Source organism: Muntiacus reevesi, chromosome 3 (genome assembly GCF_963930625.1).
Source record: "Muntiacus reevesi chromosome 3, mMunRee1.1, whole genome shotgun sequence".
NCBI lineage: Eukaryota > Metazoa > Chordata > Mammalia > Artiodactyla > Cervidae > Muntiacus > Muntiacus reevesi.
In genome coordinates, this window is record NC_089251.1 from 163,026,080 (window position 1) to 163,052,257 (window position 26,178).

Consider the following 26,178-nt stretch of genomic DNA (forward strand, 5'->3'; position numbering starts at 1 on the left):
CGGGAAGATCGCCTGGAGGGGAGGGCACAGCACCCCACGTCAGTCTTCTCGCCTGGAGAATCCCATGGACGGAAGAGCCTGGTGGGCTACAGTCCCTGGGGTCGCAAAGAGTCCGACACCACTGAAGTGACTGAGCACACACGCCCATGAAAAAGAGTAACTAATTTCAAGCTAGTTATTTTTAACAATAATTGTGGTCCTTTCCCAGCCAAGTACTGCAAGAAAGAAAACTAACTTAAAAACTGCTCGACTCTCAGGGGAGAGAAACGCTCACCACTTCAACATGCAGAAACGCCACCACATTCAAGGGAAGCGCTTTGAATGTATCAGAGTTTCCAACTCACTCAAAATTTAAGTTGCTTCATATTTACATACACACATAGAAGTCAAGACTGGAAGGGTCACTCCAGTTTTTATCTCCAGCTTTTAAAATGACATTTAGTTCTGCTTTTCAAATGTTTACCATGCTATGCACACTCAAATTTGTTTTCCTAAAGTTATTTTTCAAAGAAAGGAAAAGAAAGAATTATTCCAAAGCTGGAAAGCATTTAGTAGCTGGCAGTTAAAAATAAGCTGAGAAACAAAGTTATCTTGAAAGGTACAAGTGTGCTTTAAATTTGCAAGTCTTCTTTTGTAACTAAGGCAGTGTGGTGTGTCTTCAAGAAAACAAAAGTAAGAGCTTTTAAAAACGTATAAACAACACAGAAAACAGTATTTGGTATCAGAGCAAGCATCAGCAGGTCTCAGACTGGCATGCACACCAGAGGAGAATTTGTACAGCAGACGACTACACAGGCACCAAATACCTGAATCCCTCTGGAGTTGGGATAATCAGATGCGGGTTAGGAGGGTCGCTATGGCATCGCGGCACCTTCACGGGACGGGGGCTGTTCCGATGAATGGCTGCCAGTGAAAAGAGTGACAGAAACAACTTGTTAAAGGAACTAGCAGAAAACTGTCAGGCCAGGCAATTCAGTGGAGACAGGAGGCGGCTTACTTTTGCTGGTGACCAAAACAAAACCATTTATGTAAGTAGGAAAATCATATTACATATACAAACGCTGGGAAAATGTCACTCCCTGGAAGCTAATAAAGTTATATTACACATTCAAACTTTTCTCCACCAAAAACATTTTTAAATCCTAGAGTGAAATATATGTAATGTATGACATGTGACCCATTGAGGAGACAGATTAAAATGTGCTTTATGCATCATTTCTCTACTAAAAAGGAGTTATGTTGTCTCCACTTTTAAAGAGATTCTGGTCAGGGGTGACCCTTCGATAGGTTCTGAGCTGAGGACGGGTCACTGTTATTTTCCTGAATGCAGGGAGTTTAATGCTTTTAAACCAAACCAGGAGGATGAGCACTAGTTTTTTTTGTTTGGTTGGTTTGTTTCTTTGGGGGGGGGGGGGGGGGGCTCTAGTTTAAACTGACTATTCTTTTCTTCTTTTAAATATTCTGGTAGAGGGTAAATGGGGATAAAATTTTAAACACAATTTAAAACACACCTTACCTAATAACTACAAAAATGCTGACAATTCTTTTTCCCAATAACTAAATGCAACTAGTCATGAGTATGATATATTTTGCCTGCTTCTCCCTAACATGTTTTCCTCTGACTTTTAACTCTGTCTTAACCTATCTTAGTTTTTAGGTGTAGGTGTGTCAGCCGCTCAGTTGTGTCCGACTCTTTGTAACCCCGTGGACTGCAGCCCACCAGGCTCCTCTGTCCATGAGATTTTCCAGGCAAGGATACTGGAGTGGGTTGCCGTTTTCTTCTCCATTAGTTTTTAAAAACGCCATATTTTCTCTTCATGTGCTAATGAGTTTAGTCTACATATGCTTTATTTCAGTAGTCAGGTACAGACATGAGAGACGGATCATAAAGAAGGCTGAGTGCTAAAATATTGATGCTTTTGAACTGCAGCACTAGAGACGACTATTGAGAGTCCCCTGGACAGCAAAGAGATCAAACCCGTCAATCCTAAAGGAAATCAATCCTAAATATTCACTGGAAAGACTGCTGCTGAAGCTCCAATACTCTGGCCACCTGATGTGAAGAGCCAATTCATTGGAAAAGACTTTGATGCTGAGAAAGACTGAGGGGTGGAAGAGAAGATGAGATGAGACAGAGGATGAGAAGGTTGGATGGCATCACCGACTCAATGGACATGAGTTCGAGCAAACCCCGGGGGACAGTGAAGGACAGAGAAGCCTGGAGTGCTGCAGTCCAAAGAGTCAGACACGACTTAGTGATTGAACAACAACATTTTATTCTAAATATGTTTTACCCTAAATGAAATGACTTCCTTCTTCATGGTTTCTGTTTACTTTTAATAACATTACACAGGAAAGAGAAGTACCCAAATTGGAGACATCTAAAGGGAAAATCTGCAAAACAAAAATCAAGGAAATGTTCAGAAGCAATTTGTATCTATGGCTCATTATCTCAACTATTATAACCCTAGATGGAAGAAACTCAAGGCAAATTCAAAGACAAAAAAACAAAAAACAAAAAAAACCCAGATCTGGCAAGAATGGTGATGTCTTTAATTCTGCAGACATACTGAGAACCACTGAGTCAAAAATTACTGCAAAATTTTCCCATGAAGATATAAAAAAGACATTGTTAAAACACAGACACGTTTAACATTTTTTGTGCATGAAACAACATTTCTTTTAAGAGTCTGTACTGCTATAAAGTTGCTATTTCATTGAAAAGAAAATCCAAATGGCCAATAAACATAAAAGAGATGCTCAGATTTCATGAGTGGTGAACATTTATCATAGAGATGCTCTTCATGGCAAAACTAACAAAACATTTAAGGGAACATAGCAGACACATGATAGATACAAGGCCACAGAAGAGAGGGAGCTGGATCTACACATGCTGACACGCAGGGATTTCTACAATCGTCAGAGATTAACATCCGAAGTGATCCGATCTGTATACAGTAAACGGGAGGGGGAAGAAAGCAAGAGTGTATATGCTTGTGTGATGATATGAGAGATAAAGAAAGGTGTGGGAGCATGCATCTGTGTACTTACATGAGCACAGAGAAAAAAACAAGGTTCTACACCAGACTGTTATCATCTGCTTGTGACAGATGATGACAGAGCATCCGGCCATTCCCATGGCGACAGAGTAGAGGGGGAATAGAAAGCAAGGGACGAGCGCAGTGAGGACAGAGTGCACGACCCCAGGGTGAGCCCTGCCGTGTGCAGAACACCACGGTTCACAGAACGCCGGCACCTCACTGAGCCCTCTTCAGCATCCGATTTTAGGCACTAGAAGGGGACGCTCAAAGATGTTCGATGAGAGCGCCCAGGTCACTCGACTCCCGCGACCCCTGGGCCAATCTGGCTCTCAGGCCACCCCGGGGCCGGGAGGAGGAAGAACACCGCGTGCCCACAAGCAGGGCCAGGAGCCGACCGTCCGCCAGCGGCGCGGGGCGTGGCAGCAACTCACACCAACAGCCCCCGCTCCGCAGGGAGGGGTTTCCTCTCTTGCAACGTTCTTCTACAGGCTCATTTTCTACGTGATTTTCCTGCACTGTAATTTTCTTCTTCTATAAATAAAATGATTCCTCATGCAATAAAATATTTTGAAGAAGTAACTTTTACTTCAATAAAATCCGATGAAGACGTTTTAGAGAAGTAATTTTTACTTGTGAACAAACTCTGAGAGACAGTGAAGCGCAGGGAAGCCTGGCATGCCGCAGAGCACGGGGTCACAAAGAGCTGGACACGTCTGAGCGACTGAACAATAGCAATTTTCACTGAATTACTGATCATGTATTCTTATGGAAATATTTTAGGATATCAGAAACTCAATGTAATTATGATAATATGCTTAATGAAAATTTTGATGAGAATATTTAACGTTTTGTATAAAATATTCAAATGGTTTTACAAATGATAATTCATTTCATAGAAATGAGAAAAAGCAGTATAAATTGGGTGAATTTTAAAGATACAGAAATCAAGCATTAAAACCTAGTCTACTAACTTTGAGTAGCTAGCAAGCACCCTTTAAGATAATGCTGCTGCTTAATAAATTTATCATTTATGAATTATTTTATTTTGTATAATCGAAATTGTTAAAAATGTCTAAGTTTTCTTTTCTGGTTATTACACATAAACATAGTTTTGCTTTTGCTTACTATCTCAAGAATGGGGTAAGACAGCCTTTTACTGATATTTTGTTTTAAAGTTTCAACATATACTGCAAAACTATATATTAACTATAACTGAAAACTGTAATTTGAGTATATTATAGTATGACAATTTTTTTTTTAAATAAAACCAAATAGGAGTGGGGGCGGCGGTGGCAATTAGGAATCTTCTAGCTGGGAAGATGGGTGAAGAATGTGGGTACCTGGGAAAGCTGTGAAGAAAATAAACTCATCCTCCTTCCAAAGCTGAGGAAGGAGGGGCAGAACAATCACATTCACCACCTGCGGCAAGAAAGGCCTTGCTTCTTAACAGAAAGTGTTTCTCCAAGTCTCTCCTCCCCAGAAGGAAAGAGTTTAAGGGGGAGAACGGAATGAGTAGTGATGTAAAAAAAAAAAAAAAAAAAATTTAATATTGCTGCAAGCATGGACCACCTTAGGTTCCCATTTTAATTTTCTAGTTAAATTCAGAAAAGCTACTGTGGAGTTCTATGTGTACACACCTCATCCCTGTAACTTTCACTGTCATTTTCCCGAATGCTCTTAGTCTCCGAAGCCCTTTAAATGGCTGCAGTTTCTGGACAATGTGCTTCTCCCAGGAGACGCGCTTAACCTGCTTTCTTACCAAGGTACAAACCTGTAATAGGGCTGTGCGGCTTTCCTATCACATGGCCAATGCACTCGTTCATCAGGGCTTGCAAACTCTAGAAACCGAAGGAAATGGGAAAGGAGAAGAGAAAAAATGCACACGTTCTCAATCATATAAGGAGCACAAATTAAGCTTCCAGCATATTTAAAAGAAACATGCTTTCCAAAAAAAGAAAAAGAAACATGCTTTCCTCAAATAAAAATTTTCAAAGTTAGTTTAAAAGAAAATAGGTATGAACACAAATTAAACACACACTGAACATAATTTAAGATAGTACAGTATACAGTTCCATTTTTATAAGTGAAAGCAAACTGGCATTCAACTCCCCATAGTGCAGTGACGTGCACAAGCCGAGGACTGCTCCTGTGACCATTCTACTGGAGGCTGAAATGAACGAATCTCAACAACATCTTCTTGATCTGATAGAATTTATTTGAATACTGTGAAATATTTAACATTTGGCATGATGCTCTAAAACACCCCACGCTGGACTTTGCTGGTGGTCCAGTGGTTAAGAATCTGCACTTCCACTGCAGGGGGCAAGGCTTGAGCGCTGGGCAGGGAACAGTAAAGAATCTGCCTGCAATGCAGGTGACCTGGGTTTGACCCCTGGGTCAGAAAGATCCTCTGGAGAAGGAAATGGCAACCCACTCCAGTATTCTTGCCTGGAGAAGCTCATGGACAGAGAAGCCTGGTGGGTTACAGCCCATGGGGCCACAAAGAGTTGGACACGACTGGGTAACTGACACTTTCACTTTCAGGGAACCGAGATCTCACAGTAATGCACGGCAGTCAAAATTAAAAAAAGATACACACTGAACTGAAACAGCTATTCCTCGCTCTTCATTAGGCTGCTAAAAAGCAGCGGCACTTTATAAAATACAAAAACCGACACCTATTCTGTAGGCGCCAGCCTGCACAGACAACTGCGCGCTGACTTGGTCAGCTGAACAACATTGCTATAGAAAGAGCAGGGGACGTCCTTCTCTGCTGTCAGAGCACGATAATGTCTCAGCATTAGCATTTCGATTAGGTGAACATACTGAAGAACCACTTTCTATATTAACTAAGAAAAAACTACACAATCAGAAATAGAGAATGATCAACTTGCTTTTTAAGGAAAAACACTTCAGAATATTCCATACCAGGAAGTCGTCTTCTGGCAGAGCAGAGATGAACGAAGGCTCAATGGCTTGTAGGAAGTCAAAACCTTGAGTTGCCCACCTGTCAAAAAAAAAGTTCAACAGTCACAAAACAACACAGCACGCGCCACAGCCGTTTTAGTCTACTCAACGCTGAAAAGCAATCCGATTGGAAAATTACTATCTAGGACAAAACACATTTGTGTCTCTATCTGCCTCATGTTCAGTAAGATTATACGGCGTTTTGAGAAAGACAAATGGCTCCTTAGTAAAGGAACTGGCTACCAATTTCTTTTCCATTTAACACTAAATAATGGGCGTAAACTTTACGAGGAAAGAAGGAAAGGAGGAAAGAAGATTAGCAATTAAGAAGACCTGTCCAGTGGTAGCGTGGCCGAGCGGTCTAAGGCACTGGATTAAGAAGACCTGTCCAGGAAGAATGTGAACTGCTTAAAGGTAACTCATTTTGGAACGATTACAAGAGAAAAAGTGTTTCAAGAGTTATCGGGGTTTTTATGTAGATAGGTTCATAAAAAAAAAAAAAAAGAAAAGAAAGAAAAAAACTGCTCATCAAAGAGTTTCAAATGCTTTTCCATCATTTGCTTAGAACCCCGTCATAAACCACAAGAAGGGAAAGTCTCCAGCCCACGGGGCTCAGGAAGGAGCCGTCCTGCGTGGTCATTACCTGGGTCTCGTCCCCCTGCCGCTCTCACACTTAGTCAGGACATAATTCATCCATTTCCGGGCAAAGCTTATATACTTGTCTCCTATCTTCTGCTTAAACTCGCCAGACATCAAACGAACAACTTCTTTATGATACTGTAAAAAGATTTCATGCATATCAAAATTAAGCAGAAAACAATTACACAAATACTTAACACACCATAATGCTGTTTAAATGTCATTTTTCTAAAAACGAAAAGCAAAAGCCAATGAACTTTACATATTCTAAAAAGAGTGTGAAGCGTTACAGAGAAAATAATGTCTTCAAATGCAATTTCACAAAGGTCTTACTCATACGTTTAAATTTTAAAACTGGATAACCATCTGACAGTTTAAAAGTAACCCAACATTTCTGACATCCAGCAAGGGTGTAAGATGACATTCTGGACTAAGCTGTGATTACAATAATGGGATCATGAGATGTGCCGTGCAAGACTCCTAATGCTTCTTGTCAGTAAGTTACAAAGCTGTGGCAAAACTGCAGCATGCTTTGCCTCTTATTTTGTACTTACCTCGAACCCAAAATTGTACCCTTGGATCATGGCTTCTCGGTAATACTGCTGCAGTGTAGCAGACTCAGATTCATCAACTTCAGCATCAAATTCTGAAGTGAACATGTGGTCCACACGGTCAATGGCATCACTTATTCTGTTGCAGAGCTCTAGGGCATCATTCTAAAGAACCCCAAACCATAATTAGTCCAAAACGGAACAGATCACACAACGTCTATCCCATTTTAGAGGAAGATTCCTTTCATCATCACATAGACATTGACCACTGTAATACAGTCCAGTCATATTTATTTTGGTTACTCAAAAGGAATGACCAAAGAAGAAAAAAAAGTTTGGTACTGTTATTTGTATTAGGTATTCTTAAAACCTGATGAAATACAAGAGGAAAACAACCCATGTGAAATACAATGCCTGATTAAATGGTGGGCTCTGAATAGAAGCTTACAGCCTCAGCATTTCTGCACATCAAACAGAGTCGCGTCTCCCCTCGGTGCTTGCTCAGGCGTGAGCAGTGCTTCAGCGCCACAGAGTGAACCAAGGACACGTTTCTAAGAGACCTCTAGTGTTACTAGTCACGCTGGCCTCGTCCCCCTCAGGGCGGTTCTCCACTGGGGCCAATTCTGCCACCCCAGGGAACACGGGAGACGCTAAAGATCGTTCTGGCTGTCCAGTGGCGGAGGGTTGTGAAACCTCCTGGCATCCACTGTGCAGAGGTCTGGGATGCTGGCAGACACCCTACAGCCCACAGGTATGGGTGGTGCTTAGTCATGTCTGACTCTTTGTGACCCCATGTACTAGAGCCCGCCAGGCTCCTCTGTCCGTGGGGATCCTCCAGGAAAGAATACTGGAGAGGGCTGCCCTGTCCTCCTCCAGGGGATCTTCCCAACCCAGGGATCGAACCCAGGTCTCCCGCATTGCAGGTGGATTCTTCACCATCTGAGCCACAGGACAGTTCCCCAACAATTACTGACTGACCCAAGAGCACAACAGCCCCACACTCGGGTCCCTTTCCACTCACCTTAAACACACACAAATGCATCACCCCCTTCCCAACGGGGGCTCCAGATGTGCTGGGACACGGGAATGCCCAGCGCTGTTTAAGTCTGGATGTCGGTCAAAACCCAATTTGGTGATGTAATCTCTGCTCTTTCTCTTTTCTTTTAATGTGAGCATATTGAAAGTAAGCTAGATAACTCTCTAGTGAATATCTGTATTATTTATTTATATATAATGAGCAGCTTATTTTGTTAACAAATTCTTCGAACTTGAGACGAAAGTGAAAGCTTTTGCAAAACGTTAACTGGCGCTATAAGCAGGATTTGTGAGACAAAATGCTACTCTTTAAGAAAAAAGAGATTAAGCTTGATGAAGTTTTTATTCCCAGACGGGACAATTCGCCTTATTGCTCGTCAACTAGCAAATGGAACGTATTCACTGGATTATGTGAGAATTGGAACCTTAAATTAAAGCAGGCCAAATTTTTAGAGGGCTTCCCTGGTAGTTCAGCTGGTAAAGAATCCGCCTGCAACACAGGAGACCTGGGTTTGATCTTGGGTTGGGAAGATCCTGTGGAGAAGGGAAAGGTTGCCCACTCCAGTATTCTAGCCTGGAGAATTCCGTGGACCGTATAGTCCATGGGGTCGAAAAGAGTTAGACAAGACTAAGCGACCTTTACTTCACAATCTATAAGGGAGAATGTTTACAGCTAAATAAGACAAATCAGATTGGCGGAACAAAAATAAACGTTTATCAAACTACTTGTAATTTCAAGAAGTCCTTCTTCAGGAAGTAAATCTGTGATGTGCCTGAGAAAACTGATGGCTTGTGGGGCAGTGATGAATTGAGTACAGAATAAAAAGTGGGGAAAACAGGAAATAAGGGCAAGAAAAGGCAAGGCTCTCACTTATCATGAACTCTGAAAGCCTCTCTGCCTGTCCACAATCCATAACTAGTTTTCTCTATTATAACCAATTTGATTGAATCATCTATTAAGTGAAATAATAAATCTTTTTTTTTAATTACACATTTTTGGCTGACAGTACCTCTAGTAAATATTGGTAATTGCTAAAGGAGAAATAAACTGGGTTAGGAAGGAAGAGACCTAAGGTCCAATACTAACCAAACATGTGACCATGTGACCATGTGACCATGAAGAAGTCACGTAACTACTCAAATTTTCACCCTTTCCAATTCTTACGTTCCACCGTTCCGAAGAAGATCCAGGAAAATTTTTAATTTAGACATGGGAGAGTGGGGAGACACAGAGAATGGAGATGACAATTTTAAGAGCTCAAGTCCCTGGAGTACTTAGGTTATAACACAATACGTCCCTGGCATTGCACCAGATATAAGATACAGTTGACGGTGAAATACCTTCAGCTGCTGCAAAGCTTTGGCGATGATGGGCTGACTGGAAGTCTGCTCCTGGCGTAGAGTCATGAGCCCTTCGATGGACTGCTGGAAAGCTTTTCTGTGGATTACGAGCTGTGCAGAGTGCATGACCACGAGTAAGAGATTGTCCACCTGGGGAGAGAAGCAGGCACAGGGCTTACACACAGACCCCGCCAGCTGTCCACTCCAGTCCAACCCCCAGGCCCTAACACCACCCACCCCTGGAGCAGGGCAGGCGGCACTGACGGCGATACTCTCCAGCACAGCGGGGAGGAACCCCACGGGACGGCGTGGGCAGGCGGTGTCTAAAGCTCGCTAGAGCTCCAAGACAATCCTCCTGGAGCAGAGACTGTGTGTGTGTGTGTGTGTGTGTGTGTGTGTGCGCGTGCGTGTGCGCGTGTCTGCGCGCGCTGGAGCAGCGTGTGAAGGAGGAAAACGCAGGGGTAAGAACGGGATGAGATGAGGGGCCTTGTCTAAACCAGAAACCAAGCCTGTATTACTTGTGTTAAGTGACGGTCACTGCAGTATTCTGAGTCGACCTGTGATGAGATGTATGAACTGTAAGGATCGGTCTGGAAGTACCAAAACCAGCACCGAACGAGAGGGAGGAAATGTGAGGCCTGAAGCAGGGAAACTACAAGTGGGGCCCTGCGACAGTGCAGAAAAGGGGCAATCAGGTCCGATCCCGGAAGCGGCGCTGGGGATGCAGAGAAAAGCTCATCGACTGGATAGGCTTTGGGGGAGCCATTCAAGTGGAGGAGGGCGGAGGCTGAACGTTTGTGAACGGCCACATCCTGAGTGGACAGAGCATCAGTCACTGAGACTCGTGCTGGGGGGCAGTCGGCCGGGGTGTCCGCTGAGTCCGAGGTGCAGGTGCGTGCTCACCGCCAACCCAGAGCTGAGCACAGTCTGCGTGTGTGTGTTAACTGGAGGAGAATTCCTGTCCAGTGCTGTAGGGCGAGCTTCTGCGGCTCCACGGTGTGAAGCAGCCGCATATACACATGCATGCCCTCCCTCCTGGACCTCTGCGCCCCAGCCCTCCCTCGGGGCCATCACGGAGCAGCGAGCTGAGCTCCCTGGGCGACACAGCAGCTCCCCACGGGCTGTCTATCTTACACGCAGGAGGATATGTATATATCGGTGCAACGCTCTCTGAACACAGTGGCGTGAGAGGCTTCCTACGGTTTTAGTTACTGAGGCACACAGACCGTCACGGGATCACTGCCAGGGAGGCAGGTGACAACCTGACCACGCAGAAGAAAGGAGTCAAGTAGCCGGTAAAATGGTAAAAAGTTTGTCTTGTTTAGAGTGATTCGCCGCTAAGTCAACACTTGGAGAGCTGAGATGTCTGCAACTACAAACTAAACGAGGGAGATAATTTCTTCCAGGTCACGGGGGGGGGTGCACCTAACTTATGTACTTGGCTGAAGTGAGGAAAGATATAAAACATTTCAAATACTTCAGTACAACTGAAGAACTTCCCAGAATATTTTAGTACAGTAACAAAACAAAATCAAAATCAAAATCTGGGGCTTCCCCAGTAGCTCAGGGGTAAAGAATCTACCTGCAATGTGGGAGACCTGGGTTTAATCCCTGGGTTGGGAAGATCCCCTAAAGAAGGGAATGGCAACCCACTCCAATATTCTGGCCTGGAAAATTCTATGGACAGAGGAGCGTGATGGGTTACAGTCCATAGGGTCGAAAAGAGTCTTCAACAACAACAACAACAGTAACAATACTGCCTCCAGGCAGGGTGGGGAGCGGTGGGGGGGACAGGCGGTGAGACAGACCTGCATGCTTCTCAGGGTGTCAACCGTCTCCACCGGAGGCACGATCCTGACAGGCTGTGCCTCCCACGCGGCCCAGCTGTCCTCTGAGTCTGGAGCATGGTCACCACGTTTGGTCAGAAGCAGATAGTCATCAATTAGTGCCTCATCTGAATCTTTGGAGCAGTCCTTCCCTGCAGCTGCATTGAGTAACTGCAAAATAATGCTCTTCTCCTCAGCAAGAGCGTCTGGAACAAACACCTGCAAGTTTTCTAAGCCAGGAATTTGTACCTGGAAGAGAAATCATCCAAAATCCTGAATTAAAGAACACTGTCTATTACAGAAATGTTACTGTGCATGTTTCGGGTTTTTCATCTGCATCCTTAAAACAAGTTAATAAGCATGAAGAACTTTGCTTTTCTAATTATAGCATTGGGAACTTATAGGGCAGTCTTAAAATTGGGGTCCACATATCAACTGCAAAGCCTAAAATGTTTACCACCTGCACCTTTAAGAAAAATTTCTGTTTAGAGTAAGAAAGGTAAAATAGTTCTACCACCTTAAGTGCGCACCTTCACGTACTGCTTTGATTTCAGGACGTCCAGGAGGTCTCTGACTGGGGCCGAAAGTATGAACTCTGCGGCTATTTCCAGGTCCTAGGGTCACAGTTACAGAGAAACTTAAAAAGTAAAAAGAGTTTGATGGAAAAACAACAAAATTCTGTAAAGAAATTACCCTTCAATTAAAAAGTTAATTAATTTTTAAAAATAAGATAAAAGAAAAAAACAAGTAACAGCTCGTCAAAACTGTGAACGCACCTTCCTCAGCATCTTGGCAAACCCCAGCGCCTTGGAGGCTCGTTCCCTGGCCTCGTGGAAGAGCTCCTTCAGGGCTCGGCTGACCTCTATAACCGATCTCCTGCCAGGCGGACAGAAATCCAGTTAGAATTCACGAGGGGAGGCCAAGAAACACACAACAGTAAAGACAGAGCAAATTCCAACTCTCATTAATAAAGCCCGAAGATTTTAGAAATAAGCAACGATTAAGAATGCACTCGAAATATGCTGAAACTTGCTCTCCACAGCTTTCTAGAAAGTACTTGCAAATATTGCTTATATAAGTACGGCATACTTAATAACGTTCAAATGACAGTGTGCTCAATTTCCTAAAAACTATATTCAGTTCAGTTCACTCAGTCGTGTCCGACTCTTTGCGACCCCATGGACTGCAGCAAGCCAAGCTTTCCTGTCCATCACCAACTCCCAGGGCTTGCTCAAACTCATGTCCATCGAGTTGGTATGCCATCCAACCATCTCATCCTCTGTTGTCCCCTTCTCCTGCCTTCAATCTTTCCCAGCATCAGGGTCTTTTCCAATAAGTCAGTTCTTTGCAGCAGGTGGCCAAAGGATTGGAGTTTCAGCTTCAGCATCAGGAATGAATATTCAGGACTCATTTCCTTTAAGATTGACTGGTTGGATCTCCTTGCAGTCCAGGGGACTCTCAAGAGTCTTCTCCAACACCACAGTTCAAAAGCATCCTTCCAATGAATATTCAGGACTGATTTCCTTTAACATTGACTGGCTGGATCTCCTTGCAGTCCAAGGGACTCTCAAGAGTCTTCTCCAACACCACACTTCAAAAGCATCCATTCTTTGGTGCTCAGCTTTCTTTATAGTCCAACTCTCACATCCATACTTACCACTGGAAAAACCATAGCTTTGACTCGATGGACCTTTGTTGGCATTTCATTAGGATTTCACTAGGATACATAAAATACTTTCGCTACCTGATGCAACTGACAGCCGACTCATTGGAAAAGACCCTGATGCTGAGAAAGACTGAGAGGAGGAGAAAGGGATGACAGAGGATGAGATGGTTGGATGGCATCATCGACTCAATGGACATGAATTTGCGCAAACTGGGAGATAATGAAGGACAAGGAAGCCTAGTGAGCTGCAGTCCATGGGGTCACAAAGAGTTGGACACGACTTAGCAACTGAACAACAACATTAGGATAATTCTTGGAGTAGGAATTAGGTTCTTGATTCTCTGCTCATGATCTAACTAAAAAGGAGCAGTGAGCCAGGAAATGTTTAACACCAGCTCCCCCTAAATTATTGTCTTGTGTCGTGTTTGCTGATTTTCTCGGTGTGGATACACCCATCATAGCAGTTTTCAATCCACCAACAGGACATCACTGAGCTGTGACTTGGGGGTGTGCACGACCCATGTGTTGCTCTGGAGCTGGGACAGTCAGCCCTGCACATCACTGCGTGTGAAACCCCTTTCTCGATCCACCCCCAGGAAACAATCAGAGCACTGTAAGAGCCATTCTCTAGCTCACCATCCCAACGACTGAACTCGCTTATTCTGCATCTACCATGTCAGCACTCAAAACTGCAAGACCTTCTATGAACTGATTCATTCCATTTCTCAATAATTCAGTATTTTCCCAGGTGAGAACCTATGTAGTAACTTCTTTCTTTAATCGTGGTATAAAGACATTCCCATATTCTGAAACCCCAAAATGTGTTTTCTATCAAATTCTGGAAGGTGAGAGAAAACACCTCTAGAGAAGTTAGTTCCACCTTAGCACTTCCTAATATTGACTCACAGAGTACTGTTGATAATTGGCCACAAAATAGCTCTATGAGTGACACGTAAGCTGCAAAAACAGGACTTTACCACGGTTCACCCTCAATCCTGTCTGCACAAGACGGGAGAAAACACAGTAGGTGAGCCAGACACAGTTTCATGTACTCAAGCTGAACGTTCAACAGAAGGGGTGAGGTAAGTATAAAAACAACAAAAATGCACCAAATGTCAATTAACGTATTCACGGACTACTACAGAGGCCTTACAGGACAGTAACTAGTTAACTAAAGACAGTCCGGAACACGTGAATGAATTCTACCCTACTAGTTCTTAGTCGACTTAAACTACATCATCTCTAAGGATTAGATTAAATAATAGTCACCTTCAAAGACAATTTCACATAAAACCATAACTAAGAGATCACACGAAAAGACAATACAGCAGTCACGCATAAATCCCTTTAGATCTACAACCCATGTTCTTCAAGTCCAATGTGATTTGGCTTCAACAAGGCACATTTCAGGCTCACTGCCAAGAGTAAAACTACATGAAATCAGAAATGGGAGAGGAAAGGAAATGCAACTTCAACCTTATTTCATCTGAAGCACTGCTGTCGTCGGCACTGGTCCAGAATTCTGCACAGCTCTCCTGTAAGCCAGACTCTAGAAAACTTCCTGTCGATTTCAGCAGCATTCCTGCAATGTCACTAAGGAACAGAAACAACAGACATAAACCAGAGAAGAAAAACTGTCCCCACTCAGTCTAACTCTGGAACGAGAATCTGAAAGATTGAGCTATCATGTCAGTAGTTCAAAAATCAATGACAGTGAGACTTCTCTTTTAATTTAACATCATGATTAATGTGAAAAAAAGCAAAAATCTCGACTGTGGAATGTATCTACCTTTGTTCCACTACCAGCTTTTCATTATAAACCTTAAAATCTTAAATTACATTCACAGTAGCTATGTAATTATCACATGTTACTTTCATCTTAAATGTTCGAAATGGTATAAAGTGGGCTCAAATATATATCTATGACAAACTATTTTTGAAGGCTCAATAAACTAAATGATAGCATAAGAAACAAACTGAATTCCTTAAATGCATTGCTTTTAAAAATTTCCATCACAATTTTCACAGTCAATGAACATGAACTACTGTAATCACTGATGCTTCTCATCAAGTATACAGTCTAAATACTAGGGTTAAAATGCAAACCCAAATGTATAATATAAATCTAAGTGAGTTCAGTGAAAATTCAACAACAGCTTACTGACTTCTATGAAGAAAGGAGCTTGTAACTTAGTGAAGCAGAGCAGGTTCAGTCCAGAACCGACACCAGAAGGGGCAGAAGGTCACCACTAGGGGCGCTGTCTGAGGGTGTGGGTTCTACGGGCCCTGCAGGCAGCGCAGGAGTGTAGGAGCCAGAACCGCAGGGGAAGAGGGGTTCTGTCAGGAGGAGCACGGAGTGGGGGGTGGGGGGAAGGAAAGTCGAGGAAGGACAGGAAGGATGATCGAAGGGCATGAGGATGCGTTAAACAGGAGGCGCGTTGGTGAAGAGAAACTGCCGGGCTGGGAAGAGCAGAGGAGCAGGGGGAGTGAGGCCAGGACCAGTGACCCAGCCGTGCCGGGGGAGGCCTTGGATGCGCTGCGACCGTGTGATCTTCCTCTGGCAGGCAGAGGGTGGGCTGTGACAGTGACCAAGTGGAAACGGCCTGATTAAAAACATGCCTGTAAGGAGCAGGAGTGTACAAAGATATTCAGGATAAATTAGTTAATCAGTATCTGTTATGGAGTAACGGCAGTGAACGAAAGAGATAAAATTTCTTCAGTAAATGGAGGGGAAAAAGAAGCAATAAATCAAACAAAAAAGAAAAATATAGAGAACTTCAAGTACTTGATAAGTGCTCTGGAGAGGAAAAATTAAGGAAGAACACTAAGATGCTCTTGCAGGTAGGAGTTTCAACTTTAAATGTGGAGAAGATAACATCTGGCCAAAGACCTACAGGAAGTGGGGAAGGAAGTCGCAGAGATAACTGGGTGCAGAGCAGTCCGCGCACAGGGGTGAGCAAGCTCAAAGAGCCCGAGGCAGGAGCAGGCCGGGCCCCCGGAGAGAAGGCAGGGAGCCACCGCGGCTGCAGAGGACGCGCAGGAGAGCCGGGAAAGGAGGACACAGAGCCCTGAAAAGTCAGACTGCGCCCGGCCCCACGGGGCACTGTTCAGGGGCTCCCACTTCTCCTTGAGTAAGGAGAACCACTGGCATATTTCAAACAGAGGTAAAAATGGTCTGCAAGGAGATCACATCAGTCAACCCTAAAGGAAATCAATCCTGAATATCCACTGGAAGGACTGATGTTGAAGCTGAAGCTCCAACACTCTGGCCACCTGATATGAAGGGCAGACTGACTGGAAAAGACCCTGATGCTGGGAAAGATTGAGGGCAGGTGGAGAAGGGGACGAAAGAGGATGAGATGGTTGGATGGCATCACCGACTCGATGGGCGTGAGTTTGAGCAGGCTCCGGGAGATAGTAAAGGGCAGGAAAGCCTGGCGTGCTGCAGTCCATGGGATCACAAAGAGTCAGACACGACTTAGCAACTGAACAACAGTAACAAAAAATGGTCTGATGTACAGTTTAACAGGATCACTGAGAATAAATCTTAGAGGGTGACGGGCAGCAGCAGACTCCTGAGAGAGCTGCTACAGCAAAATACAAGGAAAAGTAACCGGCTGGGAAGAGGGGAAATGGGCAGTGGTGAGCGGAGGTCAGACGCTGGTTATATCCCAGAGGGACAGCCACGGGCAATTAGAGATGGTGAGTGAGAGAAAGAATGGAGTCAGGGTTAACGCCAAGACGGCTGGAACCTGGGGGAGCGCTGCAGCAAGACAGCACACACCCAGAACCACTCAGGGCGGGTGGGCGGCCCCGCAGCACGGGCGGTGCCGAGGCTCCGGAGCTTCTCAGAACACGGGCCTGAAGCTGAGGGCCACAGACTGCATGGAAAGGAATCTGAAGGAAGAGCCAAAGAAAAAAACGAACACTGACAGGTACATAATGACGGTACAAAGAAATTAAATAATAAGAATTGGTGGTGAAATGAAACAGTAACCTTTTTCAAACATCTTTTTTTTCAGCCAAGCTTGACAGAATGAGAAGGGAAGATGCAAAGAGAAGAAATTACGGGTGAAAGAGAACAACGGAGAATCAGGAGGGGCGAGAGACGGTGAAGATGGCAGTGAATACATGTTTCCAAAAGGCTGACTGTGGAAACCAAGCAGGACAGGAAAACAGGGCAGACTGGGAGCCCTGGCCTGAAGCCGGCGGAGCGCTGAGACAAGAGCAAGCTGCCTGTTCACTCAGAGATGAGGAAAACATGAAGAGCGGGTGGTCAGGGCAGAAGAGTCGACACAACGTCCTGAGTTGCCAGGCACCGAACACAGAGCCGCGGGGTGAGGACTGTGGCTTTCTGCAGGGAGAGACCTGTGACAGCAGAGGCCCTGCAGGGCGCACAGCGCGGGCGGAGGAAACGTGAGCCGGGTATGAAAGAGCGCCTGAAAAGAAACGGAGGAACAAAACGGCCGATGGGGCAGGCGAGAGGCAGGCGGGAGAAGGTGGCACCACGGGTGGCCGCGGGGTTTAGCGCCAGGGAGGAGGCCCGGCCCCCAGCCCCTCAGCAGGGGAGCGGCCCCCGGCAAGGACCACATACCTCACACCCTGCTCTCAACACTCAGGGGCCTGCGCTTGAGAAGACACATTTGTGTCCTGGAACAGACAGCCCCGTGAGCACTGCCCCCTGCTTCATGCTTTTCCTTCGTTTACGTTTTGATTCCTTCACCATACATAAACACCCAGTTTGTAAAGAGATTCTGTGATTAGTGTAACATTCCCAAAACAGTGTCGGTGAAAATACCTACTTGTGAGCTTGAGAAGTGCCCACCAAGTCTGAGACAAAGACCGGTCCTGACGGGTCCACTCCACTCGTCAAGAAGCCTTAGATCCTCCTCCTCTTACATAATCAAGAGGGTGCACCCCATGGCAGGACTGCTCAACTTCAAAACTGACACGCTGGGTGGACAGTTTTTTTGTAGGATGTTTAACAGCATCCCTGGCCTCCACTCAAGAAGCACCACTTGTCCCTCCCAGTGAGTAAATCAGAACCGCTTCCAGACACCGCCACGCGTCCCGGGGGCAAGTCTCCTCGGCAGAGAACCGGGAAGGTTCTAAGGATGCTCTAAGGATGACAGAGCTCAGGAGAGGGGCACCCAAGAGGGACGAGTGTTGCTCGTTTCCATGTAATGAGACACTCACGCGTGGAGCACAGAGCCAGTGAGCGAACCAGGAGTGAGAAAGCAGGGCAGCCACACAAGGATTCCTACCAGAAAAGTTTTCCAGCCTGTGCTTCTCCGCCCCGGATGTAGTGGGTTATTTCTTTGGTGAAATTCCATTCTTCTTCTAACAGATTTTTTAAACTATGAGATGCTTGAGGTAACTGCTGTAGCATTTGGATCCAGCTTCTCATGTAATCAAAATATACCTTAAGATACAAAAATGCAAAAGGAGATATTTGAGAACGGGGTTCAACAACTCACAACCTTCATCCCTGTTAACATGAAAACTCTAAGTTGGACAAGAAGAAGAGGGGCCACTGAGGCATGAAGCTCTGAGAGAAGTCAGATTCTCCATCACTATTAACTGAGGTCTAAATAGGATTTTTCTTTAATTGTATAACTCAGCTCCTCAGCAACTGAACATATTATTCACAACTGTTGCAAGTTACTAAGAAAATAAAACATTCACACTGTACAAAAAGATACAATGAAGTAAAAAAAAAATCAAAATCATAACACATAAATTTTCATGTTTAATATACTGTGAATAATATTCCTTTAAGAGCTTGGAACGTTTATTTCTTTTAATTACTTAAGCTTTAGATGGTTTCTTACAGGTTAAGAGGAGGCAATGAGCATAGTTCTTCCCACTATTATGTTCCCAGCATCCAGATTTTCATGACATAATTTTTCAAGGCTTATGACATATAAATTATGATCTATAACCAAAATCCTTGACTGTCCTAAGGAGGGGTTTATGTCCACCACACTTCGTCTTCCGGCAGCTTTCGCAGTACTAAAATTCTTGCTTTGATTTATCTGCTGCTTAGCAGGGCTTTACCATGAAGTACTATTTCTCAAGACAGGTTCACAATTGCTATTTCATAAAACATCACTGTCTGTGGATTCTTTTACTGAAAAGACACCGTGACTGGGTATGAAATGTTTGGATGACACATCCTCTCCGTCAGAGTCTTGAAGACTTTACTCCGGTAGCTTCTAACACCGTGAGTCATGTTAGAATAAAGGACACTGCTGAAGACTGATCACCACCTTCCCATCCCCTGAAGGCGGCTTCCTTTCCCTGCCTGGAGGTTTACAGGCTCCTTTTTCCAGGAAGACCTTCGCAGGCTACACCTTAGGGTTCTCTGAAATGAGGGTTTTGTGAGATCCAATAATAACTTTTAGTAGGCAAAAACTCTGGAGTTTTTCACTTAAAGAAAACTATCTTCTGTTGTATCTTTGGAGTTTCTGGGTCCTCCTCCACCCAGGCATGTGGCGTGAATCTCCAGTCACGGGTCCATTATGAACACAGCTGTGTAGCGGAACCTGCGACTTAACAGGTCTACATCCATCTCATTCCAACGAAACAGGTCTTGTGCACGTCAGGCTTGGGACCTCCCTTTCCACTTCTGGAGGGCAGCTTCATCTCCCTGGCTTCCCTGAAACCACGCTGTCCTGAGAGCCCTCTCAAGGGGCAGCTGCCTTACAATATACCGCAAGGGCTGCCAACGGTCACATCTTTGTGTATCCTGTTGCTACTTTCAAACCATCATCCTCACACAGTCTTCCTTAAAAACAAAAGAAACACTCTGCCCCTTTAAGGTTTCCGTGATCAGGTATGCCCTGGACGCCCCGTCTCTGCACCATCATCTACGGATTTTCCACTGCCCCGAGGCAGTCATCACAGACCAGCCTGCGCCTGTCTTCTCTCCTTCCCAGGCTCAGCCAGCACCAGCTGTGTGACTTAACATCTGCTGCACCTACCCGACCCCCCACCAATTCAGTTCCATTCCCCGACTGCCTCCAGTTCCAAGCAACTTCCCTCCTCTCTGACAAGGTTTCCTTTCTGATCCTGGCATTTACCAGAAGTGCTCAAAACCCAGGCAAACGTGCTGATGCTAAAACCTCCTCTCCTCCCTGCAGTCTGCTTGCCCAGCTCCCCCACGACCTACTCTCCTCACTTCATCAGGAGCTCCAGCCCTGGTTCCTCTTCTTCAGACTCCCTCCTCTCTTCCCTGGTTCCCTGTCCTCCTCACGCAGCACTCCTGTCGGCACACCTGTGTCCCTGCCACCTCCCTACACCCTGCCAGCCCGCAATGCCTCTACATCTCACATGCCTGTCACAAGCCCAGCGCCCTTCCCCATGCCCACCGTCCTCCAGGAGCCACACCACAGGGAGGGGCCGCTCTCCTACACAGCCACATCCGCCAAGCCCAGAGCACACGTTCCCGGTGATACCTGCACCTCTGCTCAACTCATTCGCCTCCTCTCTACAAACACAAGTTTGAAACGTCTGCATTTTCCTCACATGGCCAAAATCCAACGCAACCCATCCTCACAGGTGATCTCACCGCTCTTTTGTCATTATACGTAGAAGCTCTCATCGTCCTGAGATAAATAACATGAACGTACATACTGTTAAGTTACCATCTTTCCCTTTTCAACAGTAGAGGAACTGGGCTCCCTGCTAAACCCAGCACGTGTGTTTTGAGACCCTTTTCCTTGTGGAACCCGAGGAACCTTGCACTCTCAGTCTTCCCTTTCCTCTCATGTACATATGAGTTGTTCTGTTTGTTTTTTTCATTTTTTTCTTTTAACAAAACAATCCCAAAGGCTTTCAAAGGGTCTCAGGTATCTTCAATTTAAAAAACTCACTGGACCCATCATCTCCAGTACTCATCCGGCTGCACGAACTGGACACCCAGCAACCACTCTCTATACCTGCTGCATCCCCAACCCATCCCTAAGTCCTGCCAATTTCACCTCCTTCCTTTCGAGGGATCCAAAGACTGCCCGTGCCGTTCCCTAAACTGACGTCAGGCCTCTGTAACCCAGGGACTAGTGAGTGCGCCCCTGGACTAGACCCTGCCTGGCCTTCTTCCAGGCTCGCAGGACAGGACACGCTGCAGACAACACGACAGTCCCCACATGGCACACGCCTCCTGTCTGCAGCGCGTCCTCCCCGGGGACATGCCCTTCGGCCCTGTGGCCCGGGCACACCACTCGAGCGGAGCTAACACAGATTTACTATATACTAACACTCCACCAAACACTACGGAAGAGAAAAGAACTGCAGTCACAGGCCCTGGCTTGCGCAGCTTTCAGCCTAAACCGGGGAGACCCGAGGACAGACCAGCGGCACCTCACTAAGTGTGAGACTGTGCAGTTACGAGCGGAACCACTGGAGGAGTGCACGCTCGAGGTGAAGACTGTCAGCTGACACTGGAAAGCACACCTTCGATGGAACGGTGAGGAGAGGAGACAGGGCAGGAAGGAGGCCAGGAGCGCAAGCACAGAGCTTAGAAGGGCGCGGGGCAGGACACCCCCGAGCCAGACGCCTCCCACCCCGCCGGCCCCGCCCTGACCATCAGCATCTTGTGCAGGTCCTCCTCGAAGGCGTCGATGTTGCAGTCGGTCTGCTCCAGGTGCTCCAGGACGTCGTGCAGCATGAACTGGTAGTACTGCTTCATCAGGAGGCCGCCCTTCAGCACCTCCTTACACTCTCGCACCAGCTGCAAAACAGCGGGAAACAGCCCCCATCATGCGCGTGCAACGGCCCCCACCACACGCGTGCGACAGCTCCCATCACACGTGTGCAACAGTTCCCATCACACGCGTGCCCAGTTCCCATCACGCGCGTGCGACGGCCACCAAAACGCGCGTGCGACGGCCCCCATCACGCGCGGGCGACGGCCCCCATCACACGCATGCCCAGTTCCCATCACACGCGTGCGACGGCCCCCACCACGCGCGCGCGACGGCCCCCATCACACGCGTGCGACAGTTTCTACGCAAGTCCTCAAAACCTCAGGAAGAGAGGGCTGCCTCTGAGAACCCCAAAATACTTTCCAGATTCTTTAGCAGTTCATTCACATAAGTCACTTAGTAATCGCAACTGAATAATTAAATCAGTGAAAACAAAAGTACTTAGTGTTATAGCGTGAGTACACAAAGACAATGTACAGGTACAGGCAGAAAACTGATATGCTACAAACAAAAGTTTTACAGAAAATAAATTCTGCAGAAAAAGATCTATTTTTCTTCTAGCTCACATTTTAAGACAAGGAATATAAGACAAAAAATTTCCTCATGAGACTGGTCCTTTTTAACAACAACAACAGCAGCAACAAAAACATTAATAAAGATTCAAATGTACTCACATACCACAGTGCCTGGGGGCCTTTGTAATAATTTAACATACTCTACCTACTGTGATTTGTGGCTTTTACCATCAAAAAAACTCGATCATCACCAAAAGAAAGAAACAAAAAAACCCTAAGATAAATTTGATGGCATTAAATAGAAGTCAGGGGGGAAAGTAGGAAAGAAAACAAAAGGATGAGTAAAACCGGCCATGTGCAGGCCCCGGGAGGCACTGTGAGAACGGAGGGGAGGCGGAATGAGAGGACCTGCACGGTCCTTCCATTAATAACACACCGGTCACGTTCCCTCAAATTCTAACCAGCAGGGGCCGTGGAACTAGATCACAGTCACATTAGCCTTAAGATACATTAACAAGACACAAAAGGAACCACAGCGATGCTACAGGGAAAGTAAACTGGTACAAACTTACTAGAATTCAAAGATGTGTGACTCACTAGTTAATTTTTACATTTTATACTCAAACAGTAATCAGAGATCCAGGCTAAAACTGATACACATATATATTTATCACAATATTATTCAAAACAATGAAGAATAGATAAATTATGATGTACTGACACAGTAAAACACCCATGCAGTCATTTAAAATCTTATTTCTGAAAAACATTTAAGGGTGAAAACTCATATTCTTTTATTTTTAAAATTATTACATGTGTAGAAAGTATGTACATATAGAAAAACAAATGGAGAGAAATATACCAAAATGTTATAGCAGTTATCTCTGAATAGCAGAATAAGAGGATAGCTTTCATTTTTGTCTGTACTTTTCAAATTTTCTGTACTTTGCAGATTTTCTAAAATAAACATGGACTGCTTTATAACAAGACCCCCTTCAAAATGTTTTTAAAATTATTACAATAAGAGCACAATGGCTGAATTAAATCTATTAAAAAGTGTTAACATAAATTTCTGTTGTGGATGTCACTTAGGTGCTTACAACTCAATCTGAATACATGAAAGTCTATATTTCTATTTTATTTTCACTCGAATAATGCTACACTGGGCTTCCCAGGTGGTTCAGCGGTACAGAATCCGCCTGCCAGTGCAGGAGACACGGGTTTGATCCACGGACTGGGAAGATCCCCTGGAGGAGGAAAGGGCAACCACTCCAGCATTCTTGCCTGGGAAATCCCAGGGACAGAGAGCCTGGCGAGCTACAGCCCATGGGGTCGCAAAAGATCTGACAGGACTGAGCTCCTAAGTAACAACAAAGCTACAGCAAGCCAAGTACTGGTCTTTTACTCTCCAAGATGTTTAACCGTAACTGACTGCTTACTCCTCACAACAGCCCCACCGATTAAAAGTAAACCCCACCTGTTTCACCTGGCTATATTCCCGAAGCATGTATTTGTTCTGTGGGGAGGGGAGGTAAGGTGTTTTACCAACACCTTCTACTAAATAACAGCTGAGATACGGAGGACAAGTGAAAAGTACAGCCCACGTGGACCACAGACAGTGACCAGAACCGAGACGGTGAGAAGGAAGAAGCGCAAAGGTGGACACAGCTCGGGCCGGGGCTGGACGGGGAGAGAGGCGACGAGGTGCAGGGCTGGCCCTCCAGGCCCGTCAGTCACCGGCCTCCACGCCACAGCACAAACCACGCCAGGGCCTGTGCTCTACGTCCCGCCCCGCCCGTCCTTCAATCGGCACTCGCCCCGCTGCCCAGCTGACATTCAGGGCCAATGAGCTCCCAGACCTAACTCCCTGGGGATGGACAACCGCAGGCCACACACACAAGAAATCAAAACCCAACGTGGTTATTGCATATAGTGAATGTCAATATGGGAACATCATAAGGCATAAATATACATGCTCAGTCTGGTAGATTCAACTGCTTCCAGCCATTCCTCTATCACCTGTGAAGTAGCAAATTCCCTGAAAATCCCACCTACGTTAATAGTAACTGAGAAAGCAGAAGCTGTCATTATTGCTTAAACCGTACAAGTGCCTAAGCAGACAAAATGTCCAAACACACCCCCTCCCTGCATACTGCAGACATTCACCTGTCTACACAAAGCTTAAAAAAGAACAAAAAGATAAATTAAAGAATTTAAACTTTCTCTTATGAATGAATTTTAAGTTTCCAGTCTTCAAAGACTGATGGTAACAGGATACAGAGGGTCATATCAGCATATAAACTCCTTTTAGAATGAGGAAGTGGAAGACAGAAAGGGTGGAACCACCACTTCATTTTTAAAGACTGCATGGAAAAGAACATTTTAAATTACCCAACAGAGAGCAGCTTAGAAACACTAACATACGCTAACTTTCACTATTTGCAACAATTAGGGGGAAAATCCTAAAAAGAAAAATTCGAGTCTATAGAAAAAAAATAGTAAGAACTCGGCATCTTTTGAAAGTCTTTGAGACAAACCTGCTTAATACTCAAGAGGGATGGCTCTCCAGCGGGTCTCTGTTCCAGCCTTAACTTGAGACATTCGTGAATGACGTTCAGAAGGACTCGACAGAGGACTAAGAAGGCAGGCTCGAAGGAGGGTAAATCCATGGACTTCAGCTCCTCCCAGGACACGGTGCTGCACTTCTGCTCCGAGGAAGGCGGCGTCCTGGACAGCTGTACATAATCTGAACCCCACATGGGATCTGGAAATTCAGAAAACTGCAACACAAATGCAACAAAGTGTGAAAGAGCATCCAGGAGAACTTCCTGACACTGGAGTTACAAACTATTGTTCTCTAAAATTTGCTGACAAACCAATAAAAATCGTAATTTTACAGGAGAAATAATCTTTAGAATAATTCACCATTTTCAACACAGACCTAAAAAGCTCTAGGAGTATTAGAAAATGGTAACAAGAACTAATGCAAGAGACCCAAGAGATGCGAATTCAATCTCTGGATCCCTGGAGGAGGACATGGCAATCCATTCCAGTATTCTTGTCTGGAGAATCCCATGGACAGAGGAGCCTGGTGAGCTATGGTCCATAGCGTCGCAAAGAGTCAGATACAGCTGAAGAAATTTGGCACATACACACACAAGAACTAAAAATAAAACTGGGTCATACCTTTATCAAAAAAGCATAGTAGAAAAAGAATCAAGTTCATCTTTTTCATCATACATTTTTTATCATACTTAACTGGAGCATTGAGTTCTGAGGTTATACACAGTATTATCTACAACTATCTCTAGACTGAGAAAACCACAGAATTATTAAATTTGAGAGAAGATTATAAAACCAGATAGTCATTTGTGAAACATAAAAACTGTGGGTTCAATCAAGTCTTTTGTCCATCTGTTCTCCTGAGTTACATCAAACAAAGGCTAAAAAAAAAAGTCATAAAATTAACCTGGTCAATCCCACTCAAAATCTGTCTATCTGATGTTCCCTAGGAATCCTACTGTTGCTCACCGTTCAGACAGTTACCCACCAAATTCCTCATGCTCCCCCTGAAACAGCAGATCTGAAGCTGTCCCAGTGTTCTTAAACCTCTGGCAATACCATCCTGACCAATCACTCCAAGACCTTGCCTTCTCCTTTTATTGAGAAAACTGAAGCCATCAAAATTCGGAAATCTCAACTTTTCTTCAACTTATAACATCACCAATTATAGCTACTCCTCTTAACTGGTCTCCCAACTCACATTCTTTTATTGTCCACACATATTTTTGCATTTAAATTAATACGTACTTTTAGTTTCCCGTAACAGGCAACAATTTCTAAAATAGCTGCATAATTTAAAAAAATGATTACTTGTGATAAATGTGGTCAG

The 26,178-nt window shown here is 45.0% G+C and overlaps 1 protein-coding gene across 5 annotated transcripts in view; it reads right to left on the reverse strand.

The window, feature by feature from the left end:
• Nucleotides 1-26,178, reverse strand: part of MAP3K4 (mitogen-activated protein kinase kinase kinase 4) — a 134,610-nt gene that overhangs the window by 19,129 nt on the left and 89,303 nt on the right. For all 5 annotated transcript variants that reach the window (XM_065931032.1, XM_065931035.1, XM_065931034.1 and 2 more), the window contains exons 4-16: nt 24,824-25,066; nt 21,651-21,797; nt 18,331-18,488; nt 14,543-14,659; nt 12,177-12,276; nt 11,931-12,014; nt 11,383-11,649; nt 9,575-9,724; nt 7,202-7,363; nt 6,652-6,785; nt 5,970-6,048; nt 4,813-4,879; nt 807-903 (exon numbers count right to left, since the gene is read on the reverse strand). In XM_065931032.1, coding sequence (XP_065787104.1) covers nt 807-903; nt 4,813-4,879; nt 5,970-6,048; nt 6,652-6,785; nt 7,202-7,363; nt 9,575-9,724; nt 11,383-11,649; nt 11,931-12,014; nt 12,177-12,276; nt 14,543-14,659; nt 18,331-18,488; nt 21,651-21,797; nt 24,824-25,066 — 1,805 coding nt within the window. The remainder of the gene's footprint in view (nt 1-806; nt 904-4,812; nt 4,880-5,969; nt 6,049-6,651; nt 6,786-7,201; nt 7,364-9,574; nt 9,725-11,382; nt 11,650-11,930; nt 12,015-12,176; nt 12,277-14,542; nt 14,660-18,330; nt 18,489-21,650; nt 21,798-24,823; nt 25,067-26,178) is intronic.